Source organism: Scomber japonicus, chromosome 5 (genome assembly GCF_027409825.1).
Source record: "Scomber japonicus isolate fScoJap1 chromosome 5, fScoJap1.pri, whole genome shotgun sequence".
NCBI lineage: Eukaryota > Metazoa > Chordata > Actinopteri > Scombriformes > Scombridae > Scomber > Scomber japonicus.
In genome coordinates, this window is record NC_070582.1 from 19,437,596 (window position 1) to 19,463,717 (window position 26,122).

The window sequence follows — 26,122 nt, forward strand, 5'->3', positions numbered from 1 at the left end:
ATCCTGTCACATCTTGGACATGTGTGTGTGTGTGTGTGTGTGTGTGTGTGTGTGTGTGTGTGTGCGTGCGCGTGCGTGTTGCTAATCAGACTGAAAGCTCTGGGCCTTGAGACAAAACAAAATGACTACAAAGATGCAGTGCAAGATTGCATATTAATAAGCTCATCGTGAATATTTTACATAATACTGATAATGTCTGAAATCAGCAAACACTACCGCAGTGATTTAGTGATAATAGAATACAGTCGCAGATAATGAGAAAGAATGTCAAAAATGAGAAAAAACCTTTCATGGTATAAGCAAGATGTGCTGGACACACTTATTACTGCAATTCACAGAACTGAGCAATGTGAGAGAGATGGGAAGAAAGATAAACAGAAGGAGAGATTAAATGGGCAAGGAGAAGAAACTGCCATGAAAGAAACCTTGCACATGAAAATCCATGGTAACAGCGATAATGACTGTCTACATGGAAACAAACACAAAGAGGACAATCATTGAAAATGAAAGAAGCGCCATAGTTAAGAGGCTGAAAACCTTGGCTTGAGTCTATGTTGATGCAGCGGTAGGTAGGAGCAAAAAGGAGGAGGGCAAGGGGAGAGGAGAAGCAAGGGGTGGTCTGTACAGTGACATGAAAGGCGGTATTTCTTACAGAGCCTGCCTGGGAGACACAGCACACTTAATCTAACTGCCTCGGAGGGAGAGAGAGAGAGAGAGAGAGAGAGAGAGAGAGAGAGAGAGAGAGAGATCTCAATACAAGGAGGAGGCAGGTAATTTTCAGCCATTCAAACTGATATACACTCAAACTATTATCAACCATACACATAGGCTTTTCCTCACACACACACACACACACACACACCACACTGTGGCAGGTGTCCTCTGCCCAGATCAGTAGCAGTGGTAGAAATCATCTTAACTGAGTCACTGAGGTTTGAGCTGAGGTTTGGATCCTCCCTGACTGTTCGAGCGTGAGCAGAGTTAGGAGCTCCACTTTCTTCTCCTGTGCAGCAAGACCGCATGCCAGGCACGAGGCTCCCTACTCCTCCCCTCTCCCACTCTGCCTTTCCCTGGGCTCCTGTCCAGAGAATGACTGGCTCCAGTGGACCAGAGAAGAGGAACACAGCCTGAAGATACTATATACATCTCCAGCTCTGCCTGCCTACTGGAACAGACAAACGCAATCAGGTTTTATAAATCAGCAGCAATAACACCTTTGTGGGATTCATTTTCTTTCATCTGATCAGAAAGAGTGGCTCTGAGCTGAGCGTACAGACAGACAAACAGACGGATTGACATATGGACAGAGAGCAGTGGGCACTGCAGCATGAATGTAGCAACTGGACTTCTCTTCTCCCTGGTTACTAAAACCAAACAAGGATAATAGCTATCCTGTCCACTAAGGTAGTGGGTGGATGCAGATTTCAGCAGACTGCTATAGGGGAAAGCAAAGACTGTATAGAAGCTGCAGAAATACATCCATTTAATCCACATTGTGGTGATGATCAGAAAATGGACTGTTACCTTTAAGTAGACTCATTTTGGATTGTTATACCTAAGCTCATCCCTTATTTTACAGAGAGTTGCAGAAGAAAGAACTGTGGACTGTCTCTCTTTTCATAGACTTTGCTGCCCATGTTGAGCATACTTGCAGGCTTTCTGTGTAGATGAACGTGAAGTGTGTGCCTCGATGAGGATGGCAGAGTACATAAGGACTGTGTATTTGACACTAATGCTGCTGTATTCAGTTCTGCTGAGTACAGCTCACAAAGCACACAGTGTTTACCCAAGGATACGGCTCTCCCACAAAGGTAAGAAACACGTAAAGTGTATGTATATGTTTGCATGTTATTATTATCATTTTTAAAAGTTTGGCAACAAATTGTTATGCTGCACCAATTCAAATGGTCCAATGTATTGCACCAATGTAATGGTGGTAATTGCAGTATAGTGAGTAGAACTGTCAGGAATAGTCAATGCAGCCTGAACAAAAACTGGCATTCTCTGCTCAGTGCCTTCAAGGCAGATTGAGGATAAGACAGGTGTAACAGTGCAAAGGTAATTTCACAATTTAATTGAATTCTACTTTAAATTTATGGCAGTATTTGCATTTTGGTAAGTAACACTGACATGATTTATATGTATTCTTAGAGATAGTTGTTGTGATGTGTTGTGATCAACACGGATTTAACATAGTTTCTGACATGTGTCTTTCTCTTCAAATCATACTGCAAATACAGTGAGTTAGTAGAGAAGCAGCTTCCTCTGTGAGTGAGTAAAAGAAGCTGCAGGTTAACATTACCATGTAATGAGATGGTCATGCAAGATTTATGTTTTAGCCTGAGAGAGTAAGTCACCATGCATTGTTGGATTGGTGAACCTCTGCTGTGGCTCTGTGAAGCCCACACTTTTTAGTATTGACTGTTGATGTTCAAGGAGCCTGCTTGTAGTTTGTTTTGATCCTTTGGCCACGGTGGCTGAGAATCCACAATGTGGCTTTCTCTCATGCCATAGTAGTGGAGCGATGAAGGAGGTATTTGGGTTTGGGAATGGATAGTGTTATGTATGTGTCTGGGAGAAGAAGTGTGTGTGTGTGTGTGCCTGTTTACTTGTGTGTGGGCATGTGTGATATGGATGTACATGCACTGGTATGCAGACTGATTGTTGTGCATTTCTTGGACAATAATGAGGGTTTTATCTTTGTAGATAAAACTCTTGAGTAAACATAGCCTTTCTTCTCACCGTTTCTTTGATCTATATAGCAACTGAAGGTGATGATTTCACATAAGCCTGTTAGTCATGGTTGAATATAGGTGTGGAATTTGGATGGTCAATAACTCAAAAATACGGTGTTGTTGTTCTTTTATGAGAGTTGACAAGTCTGCTTCATGAGTTACATCTGTCAGGAGGGTTTTGTGTTAATTACTGTAAGGATTACCTACACAGGATTACCTTTTCACATAATGTTAATAGTTAGCCACAAGAACAGAAATAAATACAGGTTGACACAATTTTAGAATGAAAAGTAACAGAAATGGAAAATAAGAAATTGAAAGACAAAGACTAGAAAAAGAGATTTGGACTTTAAGCTAAGGTAAATACAAATTGCATTTATCAACAACAGTAAGCAGATGAGTGCTGATGTGTTTAGTCATAAATGCCACATCAATATTTGTTTTGATCATGACCTTCATATACTGTACCACCCATTTCATTAATTCCCTGAGGGGAAAGATGCTACAGTGATTGACACGCTCTCTCTCTCTCTCTCTCTCTCTCTCTCTCTCTCTCTCTCTCTCTCTCCTGTGATTCATGTTCTGGCTAGCACCTAGGGCTATGAAAAAGGTTTCAGTTGGATCCTATCATTATGGAATGAATAACAACTTAGCCTTAATATATGCCTCATGGGCTCTGCCGGTGATTTTTACACACCCTTAAGTTCACACAAACTCATACAAACACACACACACACACACATGCACAGGCGGAATACTGTGAATTCTTCACATGCCAAAGACTTGGATACAGTTCACAGAGATGAAGAGGGATGTGGTTTTAACTATTCACCCTTAGGATAAAGAGAATATTATCATAACATCTGGTATCAGAAGAGTGTGGAAAAAGAGATTCTGCTCTCTGAGAGAAATATTGATAATGGGAAGGAAATATTTATAATATCAGTACTGCTTGTCAAATGGACTGATACCAAGTATGGGGTCAATAGAAATCTCAATAAAATATCAGATCAGCTTTCTCCTGGTTTCTGGAAATGAATTCCTTTGGGCACATTATCATGTTTTTCAAGGATGACCTTACTATAAAGCATTATGGATCTCTGCATGCTTTGATGTTAGCCACACTTCACACATGGTGTGCAATTACTATTTTCTTCTCTTTCATCTATTCCAAATCTTTTTGTCTAGACTTCTGGACCAGTAATTCTTTTCCAAATACATTTAATGCACTTTCATCCCAGTCATACTTTTTATTTGCTTACACCCCCAATTAACTCTAGTTCCAAAAGGCCGTTACCTAAATCATGTGGAATATTGAGTTACAATGATGTACTTTCTGCTGTCTTTAAAACAAAATTGACTCTAATCTTTGGCTGTACAGTTTGATAGTAATATGCCTAAATTTCTTTTGGCAAATCAGACTCCTTAATTCCTGGGCCATTGTATGTAGAAATACCCTGTGGTGATAGTCAATCAGTAAAGAATTGAAATGAGAATGTCTCTTTCTTTCTTTCTTGGTTGTTGTTTGTTTGTTGTGCCTTTGGAGACACATCTATTAGTTTTGAATTTGCACTGTCTAAGGTTTTTGTCAACAGCTTCTTCAAAATCTCCAGGCCTGTGGAGTGAAATGAACTTTACTTTTAGAACAACCATCAATTCTGCTGCTAATGAAGCTGCTGCACAGCTAGCACGTGGCAGAGTCACGGCAGGTTGCAGGTAGGTGGCCAGACATACTTACTTCACTGCCTCTACAGAACTGTCATCATGCTTGGCTTGAGCTGTTGAGAGTGTGATGCAGCAATTTTCATAATAATGATAATGATGATGACCAAAATCAGACCAGTCACTTACAACATTTCACTCCAGAAGTGTTTTCAAACAAATCAGAATAATGTAGACCTGGTTTTAGTGACAATTAAAATTTCACCCAACCCACATAATAACACATACCTATCCAGAACTACTCTGGCAGTGTACATTTACAGCAGAAAAACCTCTTCATGAAAATATAGAAGTGAGCAACATAAACTCTAAAGAACTCATTCAGGTGAGTCTGGGTGTTTGTGCTTCTGTTTGCAGCAAAAACATATTCTTGATTGCAATGTGAGCAGTGTAATAAAAAAATAAAACAACATCTAACATTGATTCCGTCATTCCTGATAAATAACACATGTTGGAAGGTTACTGCAGACATTCGTGTCTCTCCTGAAAACATTTTTTTCAATTTAGTAAAACTATTTGTAAGAGCAGCAACGGCAAACACATGGAAGAAAACCTGACTCCTTCACAATTATTAAATTGACCATGCATCCCCTAAGCATGTCTGCCATGACATGTTTACTTAAGAGTCCTGATCATTTAGTAAGATATAAATATTTTTCTTGAGCCGGTTGGCAAAAGTGAATAAAGTCATCCGTTGATGTTAAGCTGTTCTGAATGTATATGTCAGCTTATATAAATAAACTTAAATTTCCCAATTTAAGCCCAACATTGACCTTCAAAATTCAAACAAAGACTGACATACACACACTATGTGAGTGTATGTGAGGTGTACTAAAAATGAATGAATAAGAATGTAAGCACATAGTATGGTGAGGCTTTTGCTAATAGTGGACAGCAGCAAATGCTAAAGTTTAGACATTTTTTTCTTCTTTTCCTCCACATTTACTGAAAATACATGAGGTACAGACATGTGTGAACAAACTGATTACTCAGGTAGTAATTACTACTGCATAACACCCCCTTCCCCCCAACCTGAGCTGTAATTTTAAACCTTCCTCTCCAGACAAGAAAAAGCTTTCTCTCTTTTTACAGCCTTAAAATCATGTGGCTGTAGGTGACTTTCCTCTGAGGATGAGATGGGGAATACCAGTATGGCCTGAGATGAAGAGGGGATTTTTTTCTACTTAAAGCTAATGTGCAAAGTGAGGTGTCACATTAACTTTCTTCCACCTACATGAGCAGAGGCCTATAATTAACATCTACCACATTGGATCATGGCCATAGGCCATAAGTCATACTTTCTATCAACCACTGGGAAATGTAGGGGATAGTAGCACCTTTTAGGTCAGCAATGAAAAAAGAATATTTTTCCCCCTCTACCCTTCCCTTCCTTCCACACTCACCTCTTCCCCTCTTTCTCATTTTATCTGTGTACATCTCAGCGTCCTTTTTCTCTCCCATTGTGTTAAGTGTGTGCTCTCCAGTTCATTAATGAGATTTCCAGAGGGGAAGGCAGCTGGTGAAAATCTAATATCCTTTCTGACCTTTTCCTGGTGAAGTGACCAGGGAGATGAGATGAGTCAAGTTTGTAACATGGGAAAAGAAGAAGAAGGCACAGAGATTATTTAATTCCACTGAGACTATGTTGCAATAATATTGTGGAAGAGAAAAAGAGGATGAAGAATGACAAGTGGAGTAAGCACTTCAGAAATGCCAAGTAAACTTGGACTGAGGCAACTATAGTTGTAATTCACAAAGAGGATAAAGACCCTATTGAATGTCTTATAGACCAATATCACTATTGAATAGGGACTTGAGTATACTAACAGCAATTCCTTCTAGACGTGTGAATAAGATAATTACTCAAATTATACACCCTGACCAAACAGGCTTTGTTACTGGAAGGTATTATGATGATAATACGACAGTAATACGAGATAATGTACGACACCTATTAAATATAATATCCCATCAAAAAGATAAGAAATCAGAGTCAATAATTGTATCCACAGATGCACAAAAAGCATTCGATCGGGTATCATGGCGATATCTACTTCAAACATTACAATTTAAATTTGGTCCTAATTTTATAAATTGGATACAAACACTTTACTCATCCCCACAAGCAGCTGTTAAGGTTAATGGAAACCGATCAGAGAGATTCACTCTAGAACAAGGACAAGACTGCTCTTTATCACCCCTGCTGCTATTAGCATCAAACCACTGGCCCATTAGAGACGACAATAACATAAAAAGAATTTTTATAAACAGAGAAGAACACAAAATTCCGTTATACGCAGACGACATCTTATTGTATTTAATAGAACCCATGTCAACAATACCATATCTAAAGGAGCTCATTCCCAGATATGGGTATTACTCTGGATATAAGGTAAATGTATATAAAACTATGGAGGCTATGGATGTGAATGATCTGGTTTCAGAAACGGTTAAGCTACAGAGTTATCTTGGCATTTACATACCCTATCTCTACAAAATCTATGCAAATTACAATAAAATAATCTGGCACATTAGTAGTGACTCGGAAAGATGGTCCTCACTCCTACTCTCTCTACTGGGTCGGGTAGAAAGTATCCGCATGAATGTCCTGCCCAGATTACTTTATTTATTCCAAATGTTACCTGTGGAAATTCCTAAACCAACCTTTGATCACTTCGACAAATTATTATCAAAAGTTATATGGCAAAATAAGCGCCCTAGAATTAGACTTTAAACTTTACAATCACTCACGTCAGATGGAGGTCTTAAATTTCCAAACCTGAAATATTATTTTTGGACTGCACAAATAAAGCCTATGATTGCATGGATCCAGAGTGATACATTCACATGATGGCTTAATATCGAGAAAAGCATGTGCACAGAGCCACTGGAAATCTTACCTTTTTTTGACGCCCTTGTAAAAGAAATGGCAGCCTGAACAAAAACCACTCTAAAAATTTGGAATAAAATACAGTCAGCCTTTTGGCTACCAAAACTACTCTCATCACTAACAAACACTGGACTTATGAAGACCTTTACCCCTAACAACTTAGATACTGGCTTTAGAAAATGGTCAGAACATGGACTAACCTATCTGCATCAATTGGTCAAGGATGGCAATCTTAAAATATTTGAACAGCTGAAAAATGAATTTGATCTCCCAAAGAAAGACTTTTTTAGATACTTACAGTTAAGATCCTTTTTGACAACACACGAGGAGTGGGAAAAACTTAGAAGACCTAACCCCATAGAGAGGTTCCTGATAGCACAAATAAGTAATAGGGAAAAGAAAATAATTGGTAAACTATATTATATATTTTTATCTACGAATATGCACAACTCCCAACAGATAAGACAGAGATGGGAGGTGGAAATGAACAATGACATACCAATGGACACCTGGGAAGAGATATGCACTGAGGCACACTGTGCCACAAGTTCAAACTCCTGGAGGGAATTTAAGTGGAAAGTAATTGTCAGGTTCTTCAGAACACCAGAAATAAGAGCTAAGATGGGGCTGACACGTAGTGGTTCTTGCTGGAGGAACTGTGGTAAAGATAATGCCAACCACATTCATATATTCTGGTTCTGTTTTGGAAGGAAATTTTATTTTTTTATTCATATATATATATATATATATATATATATATATATATTTCTCATATTACTGTTATCATTTCCTAATTATTCATCTATAACCATCTCATTATATGTACATTGTTCGATTGTACTTTATTATAATTATAAGTTGATATACTTTACCGTTATCTTACATATGTGTAAAGACTAACAGTGCAGCTGTTAAAAGGGGAAAATGTACATGTACCTGTCATGTTGTTGAGAAAAACTCAATAAAAATTAAGTTAAAAAAGAAAAAGAAAAAAAGAAATGCCAAGTAAAAAAAAAGTCTTTGTTCACTTCACTTTGCTCATTTGTGGAGGGCAGAGAAGAAGCAGTATGCAGAAAGGTTACACAGGCTGGATGTTAGCAAATTTATGGCTGTCAAAAAATAAATTTAATGTGGAATAACACTGTGTGAAAACTACTTTTGAGGATTTTGACATGACTTGTGTCACGATTTGACAGAGAGTAATAATGAATCAATAAATTATTTATGTGGGCTCCAAGACCATACTGTATACATGTATGGTTGAAGCATGTGTTTAATCCCAGGAAATGGGATTCCCTGGAATACAAATACCTCCAAACCATTACCCGTTTCTCAATAAATATAATCAAACATTCAAACATTTAGAATATATTGGAATATATTGAGAAAATATGTTGGCCTACAGTTTTACTTCTTAAACAAAAACATACAACAGCTGTGTGCATGCACTGGTGGAACACACTAATTAATAAACACAAAGCACCTTGAATTCTAAGCAATTCAAAGCACATACACTTCTGACCTCATGGAATTGCACAATGACTCTTAATGCAGTTATTATAGTAACTTCCTTTTGGCTCATCAAATTCATGTTGTAGGCTCCACCATTACAACACAATGTGCCAGATGCAAGAACCACTCATATGCACAGATTCGTTCTTAAACCATGCCAACGTTATCATGTCTTTTGTGGGGACTCAAATTTTTCTGTGGGGGGTGGGGGGGTGACATCATATACTAGATAAGCAAGATATGATAATCACTTAATGAACACATAAATACCTCCACATCGGTATCAAGACCAAACAACACTGTATGATACAGCCAAGCACGATACGGTAGCTACACTTTGCGGAGTGATGTAACCTACTGTAGTCTATCAGCACAAAGACACAGAGAGGTCAAGCTGTTATCATCCCGGGTGTTAGCAAGTCTGTGCTGACAGCAATCCGGCAGCAGGTGTAACATCAGCAGTTGAGCTTCAAAGTCATCTGACTTGGATTTTCTTTTTAACATCACTGTATGCTGACTACCACTTAACAGAGGAATTAATTATGTCGATCCGCAGGCTGAGCGTATATTATATTGTCAGTATTTTAGAGACCCCTGAGTAATGGGTGTGAACTACAGGGGATGTAGGCAATAAGCAAGTGTATACTATGTCGCGTTCATTAAATTGCACTTCTGAATCCATAATCATGATGACATTACTCTGTTTGTAAAATTATTAGGCTATTTAGTATAAAGAAGTATTAGGCTATTTAACAATTTAGGCAGATATATCAGTCATTTAAATTGACAATTGAAACTATGATATAATGCAAGCTTACTATATAAATATTAGCGGCCGAAACTACAAAGCAACTTGTCCAGAGCTATTTTCCACAATATAAACTGACTATTTATTAATAACTTCTATTCATTTAATTGAAATATTGCTTATCAAAGTAATAGTTTAAATCCCTGGCTGATGACATCACCTGGCATAATTCAGGTTCAGTCATTTTTGTTTTTATTTCTGTGACAGTGCGCGCAACAGCTGAGACAGCGTTCACAGCACGGCTCATTTTTCCTCATTCTTAGTCTTTCTCTGGACCTTTAATTCCACCACTAACACTAAATAATAATATGTGTTTCTGTTGATCTATTTCTGAGAGCGGGTAAAGTTCTTATTCTCAGTCTTTAGTGCCATTTTCATGAATGGAGCTTCTCCAACACCTGCTTATATGGTATTTTGGGGGCGTCATTCATGTTAATTTACTATTCTCGGTAACGCACGTTCATTTAGAACAGGTGGGATTCATCATGTTTACGAAGGTCATTTACGACTGTTTTCTGGTGATACGAGTGTTTGGTGAATCCGATGTGGCTCACTCGTAAATTCCACACGAAAAAAGTATGACAGATTTAAGAAGAAAAACACATATTCTTGCATCTGGCCCAGTGTCTGCCAGCAGCTTTGCATGGAAACACTTCAAAATATTAAATGATACAAAGTGTGTCTGCCTTGAACAAGATATGCTGGAGGTTCAACATTATTTAACCCACTGTATTGGCCTTCATGCACATTGCACAATGTTTGAAATGCTGAAGTAAAATAAAGAAATGTTTCGTTAGCTTTGATTGATCTCTGACGTAATGACTAGGATATATCTAACATTGCTTGATTGTAACAGCTTTATAGAATGACTGTGAAAACACCAGATTAGTGTATTTGCTTTGATGTATTTTGTTTGTTTATACAATGAAGAATTGTTCAATAGTCTACCACTTCCATGGAGGTTGTTCTTACCAAACAGATCACAGCCAATGAACTTGGTATTTCATAGTATTCACATATATTATATGGCAAAGCTGAAGCTGTATCCAAGGTTTGTATTAGGCTGTGTTCATCCAAATATGTATTAACCTAAATTACATTCATTTGCCTTAATCATTATTGAAACCATGAAATAAAGTTGTCAGCTTTATGCATATTTCACTTTGTTGTGTGTTTTGACTGTAGCTTAAGTTATACCTTAAAAAGTCCAGCTCCAGGGATTCCTGGGAGTTTGCTTTTGATCCCTGAATAGAAAAAGTCTCAATTTCGGGAAACATCGCCAGTTGAGGCGGTAGTCTGGAACAGAAGGGGATAGACATCGTTTTCATGTCAGTTATAATGAAACAAAGGAAATCCTTTTAAAATATGACATTCGAATTTGTATGTGGATGCCTGCAGTGTTTGATTAAGATGTATCTTTTGTCGCTAATCAAAACATGAAATGCTGTTGTGGTATTCTCCTGATTTATGATATCAATCAGGCGACAGATTTGAACTCTGTCTTTATTACAGAGAAACACAGAAACACACTTTGCTCTTTCTCTTTCTTCTCATCCTGCTTGGAGACTCCATGTGGCTTTCATTTTGCTCCCTGACATCATTCTCCCCTACACAAGGGGATTGTGGAACACAAGGCCATATACCAATAATGGCATAATACCCCAGTTCTCCAGCTCCTGACCCCCACCCCTAGGGGCTTCGCCGTCTTGCTCTGGCCTCAACAGCACAAGGAGAACAGACTTTGTCCTTATTCCTGTCCCCTTTAACTTCAGTCCACCCCAATAATTCTCTTTGTTTCTGTTCCAGCACAAGTCCCATTATTCAATGTGTAAACATAGACTTATTTCTCTGGAATTATGAGACTGCCTACCACAAGTTTAATATTATATGAAATGTATGCTTAGTAATGGCAATAGATCAAATTATGTTAGCACGTATAATTTGTGTTTTTATTTTTCACAAGGAATGTTTTTTTAGGATTTCCCGTGTGCATTTATCTTGTTTTTTTTACTAAACTATATCTGAATATTTCCTGCTGTGGTGTAAAGAGACCTATAATCAAAAGTAGCTTGCTACTGCAGACACACACACACACACACACACACACATTGTTCTTCCTGGTGCAGGAAAACAGTATTTCCATACATGGATGAAGAGGAGATCAGTACGTTTATTTTGATATCACTTCACCAAATCTTCTCAGGCATCTCTCAGCGTTACTCAGACAGCCGATGAAAGTGTCTGTCTTGAGGGAGCCCTTTTTCTCTGTGTTTTCTATTTGAAGTGGGATCACAGTTGGGCCATGTGTCTGCCTGGCTCAGTTGCTGATGGAGAAACACCCTACTTCCCCTCCTCCTTCCTCCCCTCCTCTCATCTCCTTCGGTGATGGCTAAGGAGCCCTTGCTGGCTGCAGATAAAACTTGGAGAGCAGAGAAGAGGGAGACATAGGAGGGGAAAGGGGAAATATGGAAATCCCCACTCTCTTTTTCAGTCTGAGCAGTGGCTGCAACTGTCTTTAATTGGCACACATAATAACAGAGGAGATACTTTTAAACAGCATTGTGCACACCTAAGCATTTTTAGTGAGTCAGTGTAATTGGAAGATGCACCAACTGCATTTTATAGTAGCCATGAAATTATGTGTAATTAAGCAAATTAATGAACACCTTAAATTATTATAAACCGGATATTCTTTCTCAAGCTGGTTAATGATAGAGTTTCCTTCTTTTGATTAATCCAATTAACAGGGAATGGAAACATTATATTCAAGATATTGTATTTACCCTTCTATACAGTATATGTAACTAATCCCAGAACAAAGTGTATCTGCATTTGTGTGTCTGTGTGTTTGGGGGAGAGAGCTCACACATGTCTATGCATCTCGCTGTGTTTATGTGTCCATATGAATCAGCTGCCACTCATCATTATTAAAAAAGACAAGTGAGAAGTAGATGGAAAAAAGGTTTTGGCATATGCACTGTTTACCCTATCACTTTAAAAAGCCATCTAACTCTGTCAGCTAAATAAGTGGTAGCAGATTTGACTTCACATAAAGAAAGAGCTGATTGTTTGGGAGCCAGTCCAATACTTGTAGAAAAGTTGGAGTGGGATGTGAATGTACTGTCCTTGATTTAACTTCAGCTTAACTCAGAAGCTATGAGGAGATAGAGGAGAGAGTGTGTGTGTGAGAGAGAAAAAGACAGAGAACTCCAAGTGTGTGTGGATTAGATAATTACAGGAAGCATGTCTGAGCACTGGCAGAACACTACTGCCACATCCCCTCAGTCTCTGCCACCTAACCACCCCAGCTCTAATTCTATTCAAACAAACAGTCGTCTGTTTCCACCGTGGAAATCTTAATAGCAACAAAATATACACACTCACCCACTCCTCTGTGGATACCTAATCCTATTTCAAACAAATAAAACCTTCCGTGGAGTGTATGCTGTTGCTATGAGTCATCTACAAAATAGGATAAACACTCACTCCTTCTATCTTGGGGATCAAGTATCACTAAAAATATACAGATGCTAGAAAAATATATCATACAATTACCCCCTGCAATCCCAGTATATAGAGACACCTCAGCAATATTTGACATAGTTGCAAATATTGCAGTCTCAGTCTTTTTTCCTTTTTTCATGTAAAGGGAGTTTGCTCAGGAATAGTGCCTGGATGGCATTAGGTGTGCATGTAATAGAACATATCTGAGAACACAGCCCATGCAATGCTAGTAGTCCACAATAAATCTTATCACAAACCTTACTTGTCTGCTTAAATCTGTCTGAAGTTTCAAAAGTTCTGCTAACACACTCCAGATCCTGCTTTCTACTTTTACAAGGCCAACCCGTTTGTGCCTTAATGAAAGCTTTTTCAGGCCAGTGTATCTCACAGGAAGTGTACACCTCTGGGGCTTCAGCATTTAGTTTAAATCTTTCACCCTCAACTCTGTTTACAGAGAGCAGGTATAGACTCGGAGCCTGTCCAGTTCAATCAAGTAGATACAGCTTGATGTGTTTTGCATGTGTGCATGCTCGTGCAAACTAACTGATAGGATTTCAAATAATCTAAAGGAGGACTCACTGGGAGTAGCGGGCAATCTCAAATTAATGTCTGATTAAGAGAACGGTCCATTTCCTGTCTGATAAAACTGCTTCCGCCTGGTATAAAAGGCAGTGTACATCAAACGGCTCTCCCAATAATCACAGCATCTTTCCCAGGACTCAAATATCAAATTTCTACCCTGATTCTGAGGAGTATCTTTATGGTTGAGCTATGTCAAAGGTTAGCAGTAGTCCTTTTTCGGATTTTATTGGTATATGTTATTTGGGAGAGCTGCTTTGAACTGCACTATGTACTCATTTATGATTTTTTAGTGATGATAAAAACAATATGTAGGTCTATAACTGAACCTGTGACAAACACTGTGTAAGTGTAGCTGAATTGAGCGAGAGTAGATGCCACATGGGAGGCAGAGATGAGATGAAAAGATAACCCTGCTGTTGCTCTCCGCCATTCTCTGGGGAAGTGATGAATCAGAAACACATGTTGCAATGTGCCCTTGGCCATGAGAGCAGTTGGAACGTAGGCATATGGACCAGAGTAGAGACCAGAGAAATCCCTTGGGGGAGGGGTTTGGTCAAATTAGATCTTGCTGGTAGCTAAGAAGATATGGTTTCCATTGAAAATGTGAATTTTAATCTGGCTTCTTGTTTGCTATCTAGCTAAATATATATTGTGCCTCTGTTGTGTTGTTATAATTTCTATCTTGGTGTGTTATTATCTCTGCAGAGCTTTTACAGCTAAACAGGACTTGGGTGTTTCAGGGGCATGGAACAGCTCTTCAGCCCCAGACCATGCTGCTGGATGAGGGCCATGAAAGGCTTTATGTGGGGGCCAAGAATTCTCTGTTCTCCCTAAGTCTGGACCGGGTTAACACACACCACCGAGAGGTAGGCATGCTTTCATCACCTTGCCTGCCAGGTAGTGAGACATATTGATCTATACTACCTGTCAAAACACCCCAATTTTTCCAGTTTTTTTATTGAAATGCAAGCAGTTCAAGTCCAATGAATAGCTTGGAATGATACAAAGGTAAGTGATGAACTTCCAGAGGTTAAATAAAAAGGTAAGGTTACCCAAAACTGAAAATTATACAAAAACACTTAAAAATGTAGGTCTTTCCTACAGAGAAATTGCGAAGAAAGTCAAGGTGTCAGTGAGTACAGTTTCCTTCACCATCAAAAGCACTCAGAAACTGGGCGAAACTCTGAAAGGAAGAGGTTTGGCAGACCCAAAGTCACAACAGAGTCAGAAGACAAGTTTCTAAGAGTCAACAGCTTGCGTGATAGGTGGCTCACAGGACAACAGCTTCAAGCACAGCTTCATAACAATCATAGTAAGCAAGTCTCAGTTTCAAGTATGAAGTATGAAGAGAAGACTTGGAGTTGCAGGTTTGACAGGTCGAGTTGCAACAAGAAAGCCATTGCTAAGACGTCAGAATAAGGAGAAGAGGTTTGCCTGGGCCATGAAACACCACCAATGGACTGATGAATCAAAATTTTAAATATTCTGTTCATCCCGCAGGAGTTTTGTACACCGTCGAGTAGGCGAAAGGATGGTTCCTCAGTGTGTGACATTAACTGTCAAATATGGAGGGGGAAGCATGATGGTCTAGGGCTGTTTTTCTGTATGCAGGGTCGGCTACCACAGCATTCTGCAGCGCCATGCAGTATCCTCTGGTATGCACGTAGTTGGTCAGGGGTTCATCCTACAGCAAGATAATGACCCAAAACATAAGTCCAAGCTATGCCAGAACTACCTTAGGAAAAAAGACCAAGATGGTAAGCTTGAAAACATTTTTTCAATAAAAAACTGGAAAAATTGGGGTGTTCTAAAACTTTTGACCGGTAGTGTATTTCATCCATGAGGCAATAGATTGATAGATAGATAGATAGATAGATAGATAGATAGATAGATAGATAGATAGATAGATAGATAGATAGATAGATAGATAGATAGATAGATAGATAGATATTGTCATTGCATAAAAGGGCATAAATAGTGGTTAAATTAATAAATAATGCACAGATAAGTAACACAATAATAAATAATAATTAATGCTCAGGTAAATTGCACTTGTCCATCTAATTGTATTGCACTTGTACTGTTCATCAGGTGAGTGTATGTGTGGTTTTATGAGAGTAGTGTGTGTTTATGTTTGAGGAGAGAATCCACAGCTCTTGGAAATAAGCTGTTTTTGAGTATGTTGGTTCTGGCCAAACTGGGTGTTTATGTGTATGTCTGTATGTGTGTACATGCACATGCATAGGCTATATAACTGTGCTTTGATTGAGTTTATAAATTAGAAACTGAAAAAGCAAGGCACAATATGCCTCAAGAGTATTTGAGCAATATGTTTATGTTAATGTTGTAAATGTTTTTTTTTCCTTTTTGTACTTTAAAATGAAATAATAGTGTTGTAAACAGGAATATAACTGTCCTTCCTCCCTGTCAGATCCAGTGGGCCAGTACTGAATCTCAGATAGAGGAATGTTTGATGAAGGGGAGGGAAAAGGTAAGGGACTCTCTTTACAGCACAGTAAAATATTACTGTAAGCATGTCTGCATATGTTATTATTTGGGCGTTAGTATGACTGAAGTTGACTGTAAAGAGCAAAGCATAAATGCCCAGTTGGTAATGTAATTTAACTTTATGTACAAATATCATAGTATAATTGATTTATTCCAGATTGTGGGCAGATCACGTACAGAGATAGATACTGTGAGCATGACAGCATGTCTTGATTTACATATCTCACTATGTTCATTAACCTTTGTTTAACCTTAACTATTGATATTATTGATGATGCAGTAAAAGCCTGGCATTTTTCCATTACCCCATCTTGGCCTCAATCCTCCCTCATGACCCTTCTATCACCCCCACTGCCAATCCACTCTACCTACCCACTGCTTTATTTCTGTATCTCTTCCAACAGCCGGAGTGTGCAAATTACATCAAGGTCTTACAGCAGTACAACCAGACCCATTTACTGGTCTGTGGAACAGGAGCTTTTAACCCCATCTGTACCCTGGTCAGGGTGGGACACTCAGGACAGGTGAGTCCGAGTGACTGAATTTGGTTTACCAGCCAAATATTTAAGTTATATTTTACAAAGTCAAACAGCACAGTGACCTGACTTTTTGGTATGTTCACACACTGTGGAAATGTCTTATCAGTCTTTGTCCATGCACCAGATTTTCACTGTCAAGGACTAGGAGATTTCTGTGTTATGCAGACAGCCAAATTTCACATTTAACTCTTTCATTCTACACTCTATTCTCTTACATTATGAAAACGTTGTGTAGACAGCTGTGACCTGAGCTCTTAAACTCTTAGCACATGCTACTGCAGATGTGTTTATGCTCCTAGCAACAAGGAGTGATATGAAACAGAGTTGGAAAATACGGTGAGTAAAAGAGGGCAGAGGTTTTGTTTTTTTCTTGCAAGGAAGGAATTATCTGCCACACGGTTTTCATTTATATTATAAAAAGCTAAAGCTACCACTGGTCAGATAAAACAGGCCAGGTGCTGCTTTCTGTAGGAGGGAAATGGAGGACAGAGAATACTAAGTTCTATCTCTGTAGTCTGAGGTCAATTCCAGTGTGTATGTCAGGAATATTGTACATACTGAAGCGCATGCAAAATTACCTGCATACATCTACTGTATATGAGCAAGATTGTTAAGGGTATGACACATATCTCACTGAGCAGCCCTTAGGTGTGTGTGTGTGTGTGTGTGTGTGTGTGTTTATCTGGTTCTGTGTATTTAGAGGGAGAAAGGAAAGAAGAGACCTTTTCACCCTGCATTCCTTCACTGGTCCAGTTGGTTGACCAGGCCAGTTACACCTTTCAAACAGGAACCACAGTCAAACATCACTCATATCATTGGAATGTTCATAGAGTTAGTAAAACTGGATCAGCTTTGGCTAGTTGCTTTATTTTTATAGAACCAAATCTCTCTTTAAGCAGTGCATTGCGTCACATAAATTTCACACATGCTGTATGAGATTACATCTAGTCTAGAATTACCATTGAGCCTGGGATGAATAATATATATGTAACAATAAACTATGATAGAAAATACTATTGCCATATATCACAGCAACCCTTGACTAAAATATTGAATATTTATGCCTACTGGTTCAAGCATTTGATACAAATCACACTGCATTTCAGAGTATTGCATTTAAGGTGACACTGCTTGAACTTTATTTTACATATTTTGTTTTCCGTTTTGGTAGTTTGCATTATATGATGGATGAGTTTAACCCAGAGACTGACTTCTGTTACAGTCACGCAGAGTTGTAGTCACAGCACAGTGGGGTTTCTGTTCTTCTCATAAATCACTGACATCCTCTCTGATCTGCTAGTGACAGTCATAAATACTGCGGTGGTCCACAATATATGAGTTAGCTCTATAGGGACTTGGATGTCTGTGTGTGTGTGTGTGTGTGTGTGTGTGTGTGTGTGTGTGTGTGTGTGTTTGTGTGTGTGTGTTTATCTGGTTCTGTGTTTCTGCCACCTGCTGTGCAAGGCATCAAGATCACAAGAGTAAGTAGTTAACTCGCTGTGATATAGGAGCATAGCAGAGTTGGTTATACAGACAACAGTCCTTCATTTGGTCATCCATCACTCCTTCCCTCATCTATCTTCATTGTTCCATATCATCCATCACTTTTTGATCACTCCTCTCTCTAATTCACCTCTTTGTCTCCACCTCCTGCGGTTTATGTGGATGTTGTCAAAGGCTTTGCATGAGTACATATTTTGAATGTGTGCTTGTGACATTTATGTTTATGCATATTTGTGTGGGAATAACTTTGAACTGTGTGCTTGTCTGTGTGTGTTGTTCACAGGATAGGAGGTTTACTGTTCAAGAGGAAAGTATCACAAGTGGCAGAGGACGTTGTCCGTATGACCCCAACAGTCCCTGCACATCTACACTCTCCAGTAAGAAACTTATCACTCATCAGCTCACCAAACATTGTGAGACTACATTTGATGTTTTTATTTCAGTCAGTATCAATAGATAACATACATTTCCACTTTGAAGAGGTTTGCTCACTTTGTTGACGTCTAAGCATTCAATACTGCCATCTTGTGGTCCTTTTTCATGCCTGCATTTTAATCACAGTAAAAGAGGGTTGCAGTTTTGATAACAGGTTATTTAGTTTTTAAGTGTGTGTGTGTGTGTGTGTGTGTGTGTGTGTGTGTGTGTGTGTGTGTGTGTGTGTGTGTGTGTGTGTGTGTGTGTGTACATTAGGAGGAGAACTGTATATTGGCCTGTACACTGACTACTGGGAGAATGATGGAGCTTTGTGTCGACTTAACAACCAGACGTTCACACGCACTGAGAGAGATGACAGGCAACAACTCAATGGTTGGTGTACTTTACAGAATGATTACATGTCCTGTACAATCTGCAAATACTTGATAACACATCATAAGTATGTTTTCAGAAAATAAATAATTAAATTATTTTTCCAAATCTGCATAACCATAAAAGACATGAAATGAATATGAATTTTAACAGCTTATAATGATCACACTGTTTGCTTCACTTAGTGACGTCCACAACCTCCACTTCTTAACCTCATGTTAACTTTATGTTTCACTCTAGGCCTTTTTGTTACAAATTCTACTTTCCACAGAACCTAAATTTGTGGGGTCAGCAGTTATCCCAGACAATGACGACAGGGATGATGATAAAGTTTACTTCTTCTTCACTGAACGAGATATGGATGCTGAGGGGACAAACAAGGCTGTCTATACCCGCGTTGGACGAGTCTGTGTGGTAAGAATTTGAATGCTGTACTATATGCACCTTTGATGTACTTTAATCAGCCAGAGCCAAAGTAAAGACAATGCTGTCACAATCTATATCTCCCTTCATCTCTCAGAATGACCAGGGAGGACAGAGAATGCTGGTGAATAGATGGAGCTCTTTTCTGAAAACTCGTCTCATTTGCTCTGTGGCTGGACCCAGTGGCATTGACACACACTTTGATAATCTTGGTAGGGCAACGAGGACACCTTTTTGCATGCCATCAGAGTTATGATTATTAAACTGTGTGCTTTTTAGTATCCAGTCTAAAGGATCAAGGATTTTTGTTGCTGTGTATGTCTGTCCTGGAGTAGTGGAAACAAATATTTAGTTATAAAGGAACAAATCTCAATGCATGAGATTATTTGATGTGCAGCCAGCACAATATATTACATTTAATGTAGTGGGACTATTACCTCAGAGTAATAGTCACCATTACTACTTGTTCAAATTATGTGCACATCGCTTACAACTTTAACAAACAAGACAAGACAAGCACGGTTTACATAAATTACTCAGAAACCACTTGCCTGTTCAGTCGTGCTCTCACACTTATTGAAAGCAGCAGTAAAATGAAACACCTGCAGACAGACTGTGAGTGTGTCAGTGTTGGTGAATCTCTTCAAGGGAAAGTAGCTACATACACCACCTACAAAGTCGGTGGTTTTATAACTATATAAATGTTTGAATGAAATTAGGCACAACCATGTTTTAAGCTAAAGTCATTATTGGCTACAGCACACTCAAAATAACAATATTAGCACGTTGATGTCTTCAGCAGGTAACAGTTACCATTTTAACGATGACAATAGTTCTCAAGAAAACAAACTACTCACTACTGCTAGTGAGGATAAAAAAACATCAAATCTTCATTTTGTCTTTCAGAGGATGTCTTTGTGCTCAGAAACAAGGATGAGAAAAACCCAGAAATCTTTGGCCTATTCAGCACAACAAGGTGAATGCAGGTTGACATCAGCATTTCATTATACTGGCACAATTTTGTTATGCATCAAATTACTGATAAAACCTTCTTTTGCAGTGCTGTCTTTAAAGGCTATGCTGTGTGTGTCTATCACATGGAGGACATCAGAGCAGCTTTTAATGGTCCATTTGCCTACCGAGAGAGGCCTGAGCATCGCTGGTCACCTTACGAGGACAGAGTCCCCTACCCACGACCTGGATCTGTGAGTGTTAATGTCTGAATGAAGTCTTATTTATGAGATTTCATTTTTTGATGCCCCAGCATTATGCATTCACAGCACTCTCCTTTAGTCTGTGTCCATGACAGGCATCCTTTGAGGGACAGTGTTGTGAATATGTAGGGCAGTCTGGTGACTGTTGTAGCTACATCAGCAGGTCATGCAGGCACAGTCTGAGCTAGACTAAAACATGTCAGCTTTTTTTTCTACAATGCAGACAGTGCCAATGTATTTAATGACCCGCCTCTGCCTACTCTGCATCTATCACACCATCTCTTTAACAGTGTGCCAGTAAAGTGAACAGCGGTGGCTTCTCCAGCTCAAAGGACTTTCCTGATGAGGTTTTGCGGTTTGTGCGCTCTCATCCTGTGATGTATCGTGCAGTCCTTCCCCAGCATCATAGACCTGTTTTGCTGCAGACAGAACCAGGCAGGAGAAAGCTGACCCAGATTGCAGTAGACAGGGTCCAAGCCCAGGATGGACACTACCATGTCCTTTACATCGGCACTGGTAGATACACACTGCAAAAAATTCATATTTACTGCAAAAAGCTTTATATATGCAACAAATGTGTATACCAGTCAAATAAAATCAAAGGAGGTGCACTTAACTTTTAATACACATGGCGTAACATTTTTATGGCATACAGTCACACTTTTAAAAAATATTTGGTAACACTGAAACCTGTTGCATGCCAAGATAATTTTGAATATGAAATTGATTGTGGAAATAAATTGTATTAATTTTTTATGTCAAGGCAACCATATGCCTAGCTGTCAAATTTTTGTCTAAGCAGCATTGTAACATTCATGCCACATGCTTCTTCTTTTCATCAGATGACTCAGTGGTGTTGAAAGTTATCACCATCTACAACAAAGACACAGACACTATGGAGGAGGTGCTGCTGGAAGAGCTGCAAGTATTCAAGGTAGTCTATTCTTAGCTACAAGATGTGAAAGCAAAATACTTTGTAACCACACAAATTCAGCATTTTACTGCATATTTATAATAGTCCATTACTGCTGCAGTTGCACCATAAGAGCAACTGTTTCAAAAACACTGAATTACTGATTCACTACATTTACATCCTGAGGGGAAATCATGCATTGTGTGACATGAATATACCCGTTTTTCTTAGAGCAGTTTCATTTGAAAACTAGTTTTAAAGTTTTCAAACTAATTGTCAAGCTGCCATTTTAATTACAAAACTGATTTTGGATGGATAGATTCATGACAGGAGGGCACATGTGACAGGTGGCATAAAACTTTATGCCAGCTCTTGTTGCTTTATTTTTATATAATTTGATGAAACACTGTTTCGGTACTATTTTTGAATAAAAGCAAAATGTTGTCTATTTGCAGGTGCCTGCACCAATAAAAGAGATCATAATATCACCAAAAAGGGTAAGAGGAGGATTTGAATACCTGCAATTCTGTTGTTTAGCCACAAGATGATAACATTGCTACACTATGCTTTACTTTGCATTGACATTAACAATTTAGATGTACTGCAACCTACTTTTGTTAAGTTGCCCTGCTACATGAGGTGATGACAGAGAGGATATGTAACATTTGATTACAGTTACATTTTGACTTTATATCAATGGATCATGTTCTTGGGTCCACAGCAACAGCTGTATGTAGGGTCAGAAGTGGGTGTGGCCCAGATCAGACTGCATCAGTGTGACCTCTATGGCTCAGAATGTGCTGATTGTTGTCTGGCCAGAGACCCCTACTGTGCTTGGGATGGTCTCACCTGCTCCAGATACTACCCTGCTGGAGTCTACACAAAGAGGTAACAGCACACAGCTCTGAGATAGGGCCTGTATTTATTCCCTGCAGATACATGTGTTTGTGTGTGACATCAGCTGTTCACACCTTTACTAGTAAACCTCTGTTCCATCAAAGCATCTTGCCCTGAATCTCACAACGCTCTACTGCCAGACCACCGAGTCATTATCACATGACAGTCAGGTGTTATGCAATGCTGTTCAGTATGCACTTGATCACCACCCTTCTTTCTCTTTCAGTTTTCCTCTCTTTTTCCCTCTTTGCTTTCTTTCTCTCCCTCCTTTTACTGATCTCTCACGATGTCATCACATGTTCAAAATTACTCTCACTTTACTTCCCTTTTTTCCATCTCAGCAGACGATTCAGGCGGCAGGATGTTCGTCATGGCAACGCCGTCCAGCTGTGCAATGGAATGCAAATTGATGGTTAGTGTATGAAGTGTGTGATGTGTGTATGAAGTGTGTGCATGGACTCGATTGTGTGTAGTCATTTGTATCTCAAAATGTCCTCGGACAAATACTGTAAACTGCAAGGAAATGATACAGTTCTTCAGAAGCACTAGACTGAATATAAATACTCTTAAGGTGTCATTGCAGTTGGCTGAGGTGAGGTTAGTGTGGTCTTATAATGGAAATAGACTGTGACAGACAATCCGCTCCTTGCCATCTCACTTGCACAGGAACATTTTGTTTTGATCTTTTATTATGCGTATGTGTATGTTTGTTCACAGATGAAAAATGGCACAGAGCCGAGGAGAGGCTGGTGTACGGTGTCGAGAGCAACAGCACTTTACTTGAGTGCGTTCCTCGATCACTTCAGGCCAAAGTCCTCTGGTTCTTACAGAAAGGAAGAGAGAAACAAGAGGTGAGTTTTATGCCCCTGTATATGTAAAGAAATACAAACGTGACCATACAGAAGACATATTACTCTACAAACAAATTAATAATTGATATGAAATTATGTTCATGTTACAAACCAATACCAAATTCATCCTCTCACTAGTCTCACTAATCATGCAGATAGTTTTGATTTGGCTTTAAGCTGATCCTTCTGCTGCCACAGTTAGTTGGCAGTCAGTGAAGCAAAAATTGACATTTACATAGTGAGGTCTTTGGATTTTCCTGAGGACATTGTTTCTGTTTTTCAAATGCAATGTTTCAGCACTGCAAACTAAATTCTATTCTCCCTTGAACTTGAGTGGTTTTAGCACTCCAGCAATATATATAGTATGTCTCTTTATAATATCGCAAAACCTTGGAAAATCATTGAAAATAAATAATAATTTAAACATTTGTATCTTAAACATTGAGATTTAGATGGTAGTTAGTTAGTTAGTTAGTTATGGTAGTAAACTGGTAGTTATATATCTCAGAAAACCTTAAGTACAGAAAGTACTATTGAATGACTTAATTTATCCTCTTTTAATTAAAATTCTTCCTAGGAGAAGAGCAAATTCAGCAGCAGTGTTGCTGTTGTCTAAATCACTAGACTAGGCCTTAAATAATGGTCAAACTACTGACTAGAAAAGTAATAATATTCTTTTGTTCCGTTTTTTTCTTTCGTGTAGGTTCGAGGTGATGAACGGGTTATCATGACCTCCCACGGGCTGCTTTTCTTACGTGTGAGAACCTCTGATGCTGGTGTGTATGTGTGCCAGACAGTGGAACATGGATATGTGCACACATTATTACGTATCACTCTACACGTGCTGAAAGGGGAGAGGGTGGAATCAGCAATCCACAGAGCTAATGATGGAGAGGTAGAAAAAACTGGAGCTTCATGCCACCCCCCCTTTGGCCCCCTACCAGGACCTAGCATCAGCCCCAGGGCTCTAGTGCCATCCTTGGTCCCAGGCCCCCACTCCAGGCTGTGGTACAAGGAGTTCCTCCAGCTGATTGGCTATGGGGATGCCCAGAGAGTAGAAGAGTACTGTGAGAGAGTGTGGTGCTCAGATAAAAAACGTAAAAAGACCAAAAGAAGATATGTTCCCCTGGGTGGCGAGAAGAGAGGGAAAGGGAGGGGAGAAGAGAACTCCCACAGAGCACCCAGGCACACATTGGACACCTGAAGAGAACAGAGATGAACTGCACATACACACACAAACATACACATGCACACGTACATAGTCTAAAGGTCGGGCTCACTCAGTGTTTGCACCATGTAAAAGGTTTTCACTTTGCTTTCAACAAGAGCAGAAACGCACAAACATTTATCACCCAATGGTTTGACTATGCTGTTACTACTTATTTAAAAAAATATAATTATCTGGTGCAGACTCTGGGTGAATACTATTAATGTCAGTGTCGGTGCAAAGCAGAGGCCTTGGATGGAGATTGATGACTGATTAAACGACGTTGCCTCTGATCTGAGCAGGCAGAACATATATATCAGCTCCTGTGGACTGACCGAGCCCAACCCAGCTCTCAGTCCAAACGCACACGGAGACTGCTTCACCAAATCGCTGCTCCATCTCTCATTATGGTTCAATATGACTCTTACTATATATGTTATGAGAGAAAACAATATGTTAACAATATGTTCTTTTTTTTTTTTTTTTTTTGGTACAATGATAACTTATTTTCTTGGTTTCTACGTTGAATTCTGTAGTTGTTTAGATGTCATAAACTGGAATAAAAATATTGTTGTTTTTGTACAGTGAAAAATGCTTTGAGCTCTATGATACTGCTAATTTTAATGTGGTCACGGCTGTGGTGTGTGTGGTTACAATGGCCACAATTCATACAGTAAGATGTTGCAATGCCACTATTATGAATATTTGAAACATGTTTTAATTATAATTATGCCCTCAATGAAAGTACTATTTAAGCACTTGTAAACCCTGTAACAGTAAACCAGTGGATATTATTGTTATTGTAAGTGTCTACATTTAGATCTACAGTTGTGATCAAATGTATCAACAGTATGGTGTATATTGTATATTGTATTTATCTAAAATTAAGGGAAGTCTTTGTGTGCACATCTGGTAACTGTCATTCAAAAACTCATCCTTCTCCTCATCCTCCTCTTCCTTTTCTCCCTTACTATCTCTCTCTCCATCTCTCTATATAGCATAACTTCTTCAACCTCCGCCCATTTGTTTGTAACAATGTTCCAGATGGGATTCATAATTGCCACCCCAGACAGAAATCTAGAATACCACAGAAAAAAACAAATAAATGTGAGTGTGACCATCCAGACTTGTCATTAGCAAAACTGATGAGTCAGCCTCATGAATTTATAGCAAATCCTGAGATTGACATAAAAGAATCTGATGTCAAACTTAAAAGCATTGTAATGGATATGCTAATAATAGAGTCTGGGGATTCACATCTTGTTTCATGTCGTGCCTTACTTATCTCTTAGTTTTGTCACTTTATAGTTTGGATCTGGCTGTCTTTTCCACATCCATAATGTGGTGAAAACAATAGCTTAGTCTCTGTCAAGGCCTTATACCCATCATTCTCTTTGAATATTTTTGAAGAGTTCTGACTTTGACTGAAAATGATGTGTCTGCTATACCCCTTATAAATACCTGCCATTAAAAAAAGACAGACCATCCTTCCCTGGTGTCATCTCTG

The 26,122-nt window shown here is 38.9% G+C and overlaps 1 protein-coding gene across 1 annotated transcript; it reads left to right on the top strand.

Moving 5' to 3' along the window:
- Positions 1-1,696: 1,696 nt before the first annotated feature.
- On the top strand, positions 1,697-24,612 carry sema3e (sema domain, immunoglobulin domain (Ig), short basic domain, secreted, (semaphorin) 3E). Its single transcript, XM_053318521.1, has 17 exons — positions 1,697-1,811; positions 14,459-14,619; positions 16,185-16,244; positions 16,666-16,785; positions 18,587-18,680; positions 18,994-19,110; positions 19,382-19,524; positions 19,631-19,745; positions 20,440-20,509; positions 20,594-20,738; positions 21,038-21,263; positions 21,590-21,681; positions 22,116-22,157; positions 22,382-22,548; positions 22,899-22,969; positions 23,275-23,408; positions 24,112-24,612. The coding sequence occupies exons 1-17, from the start codon at positions 1,697-1,699 to the stop codon at positions 24,610-24,612; spliced, it is 2,373 nt and encodes a 790-aa protein (XP_053174496.1).
- Positions 24,613-26,122: the final 1,510 nt, after the last annotated feature.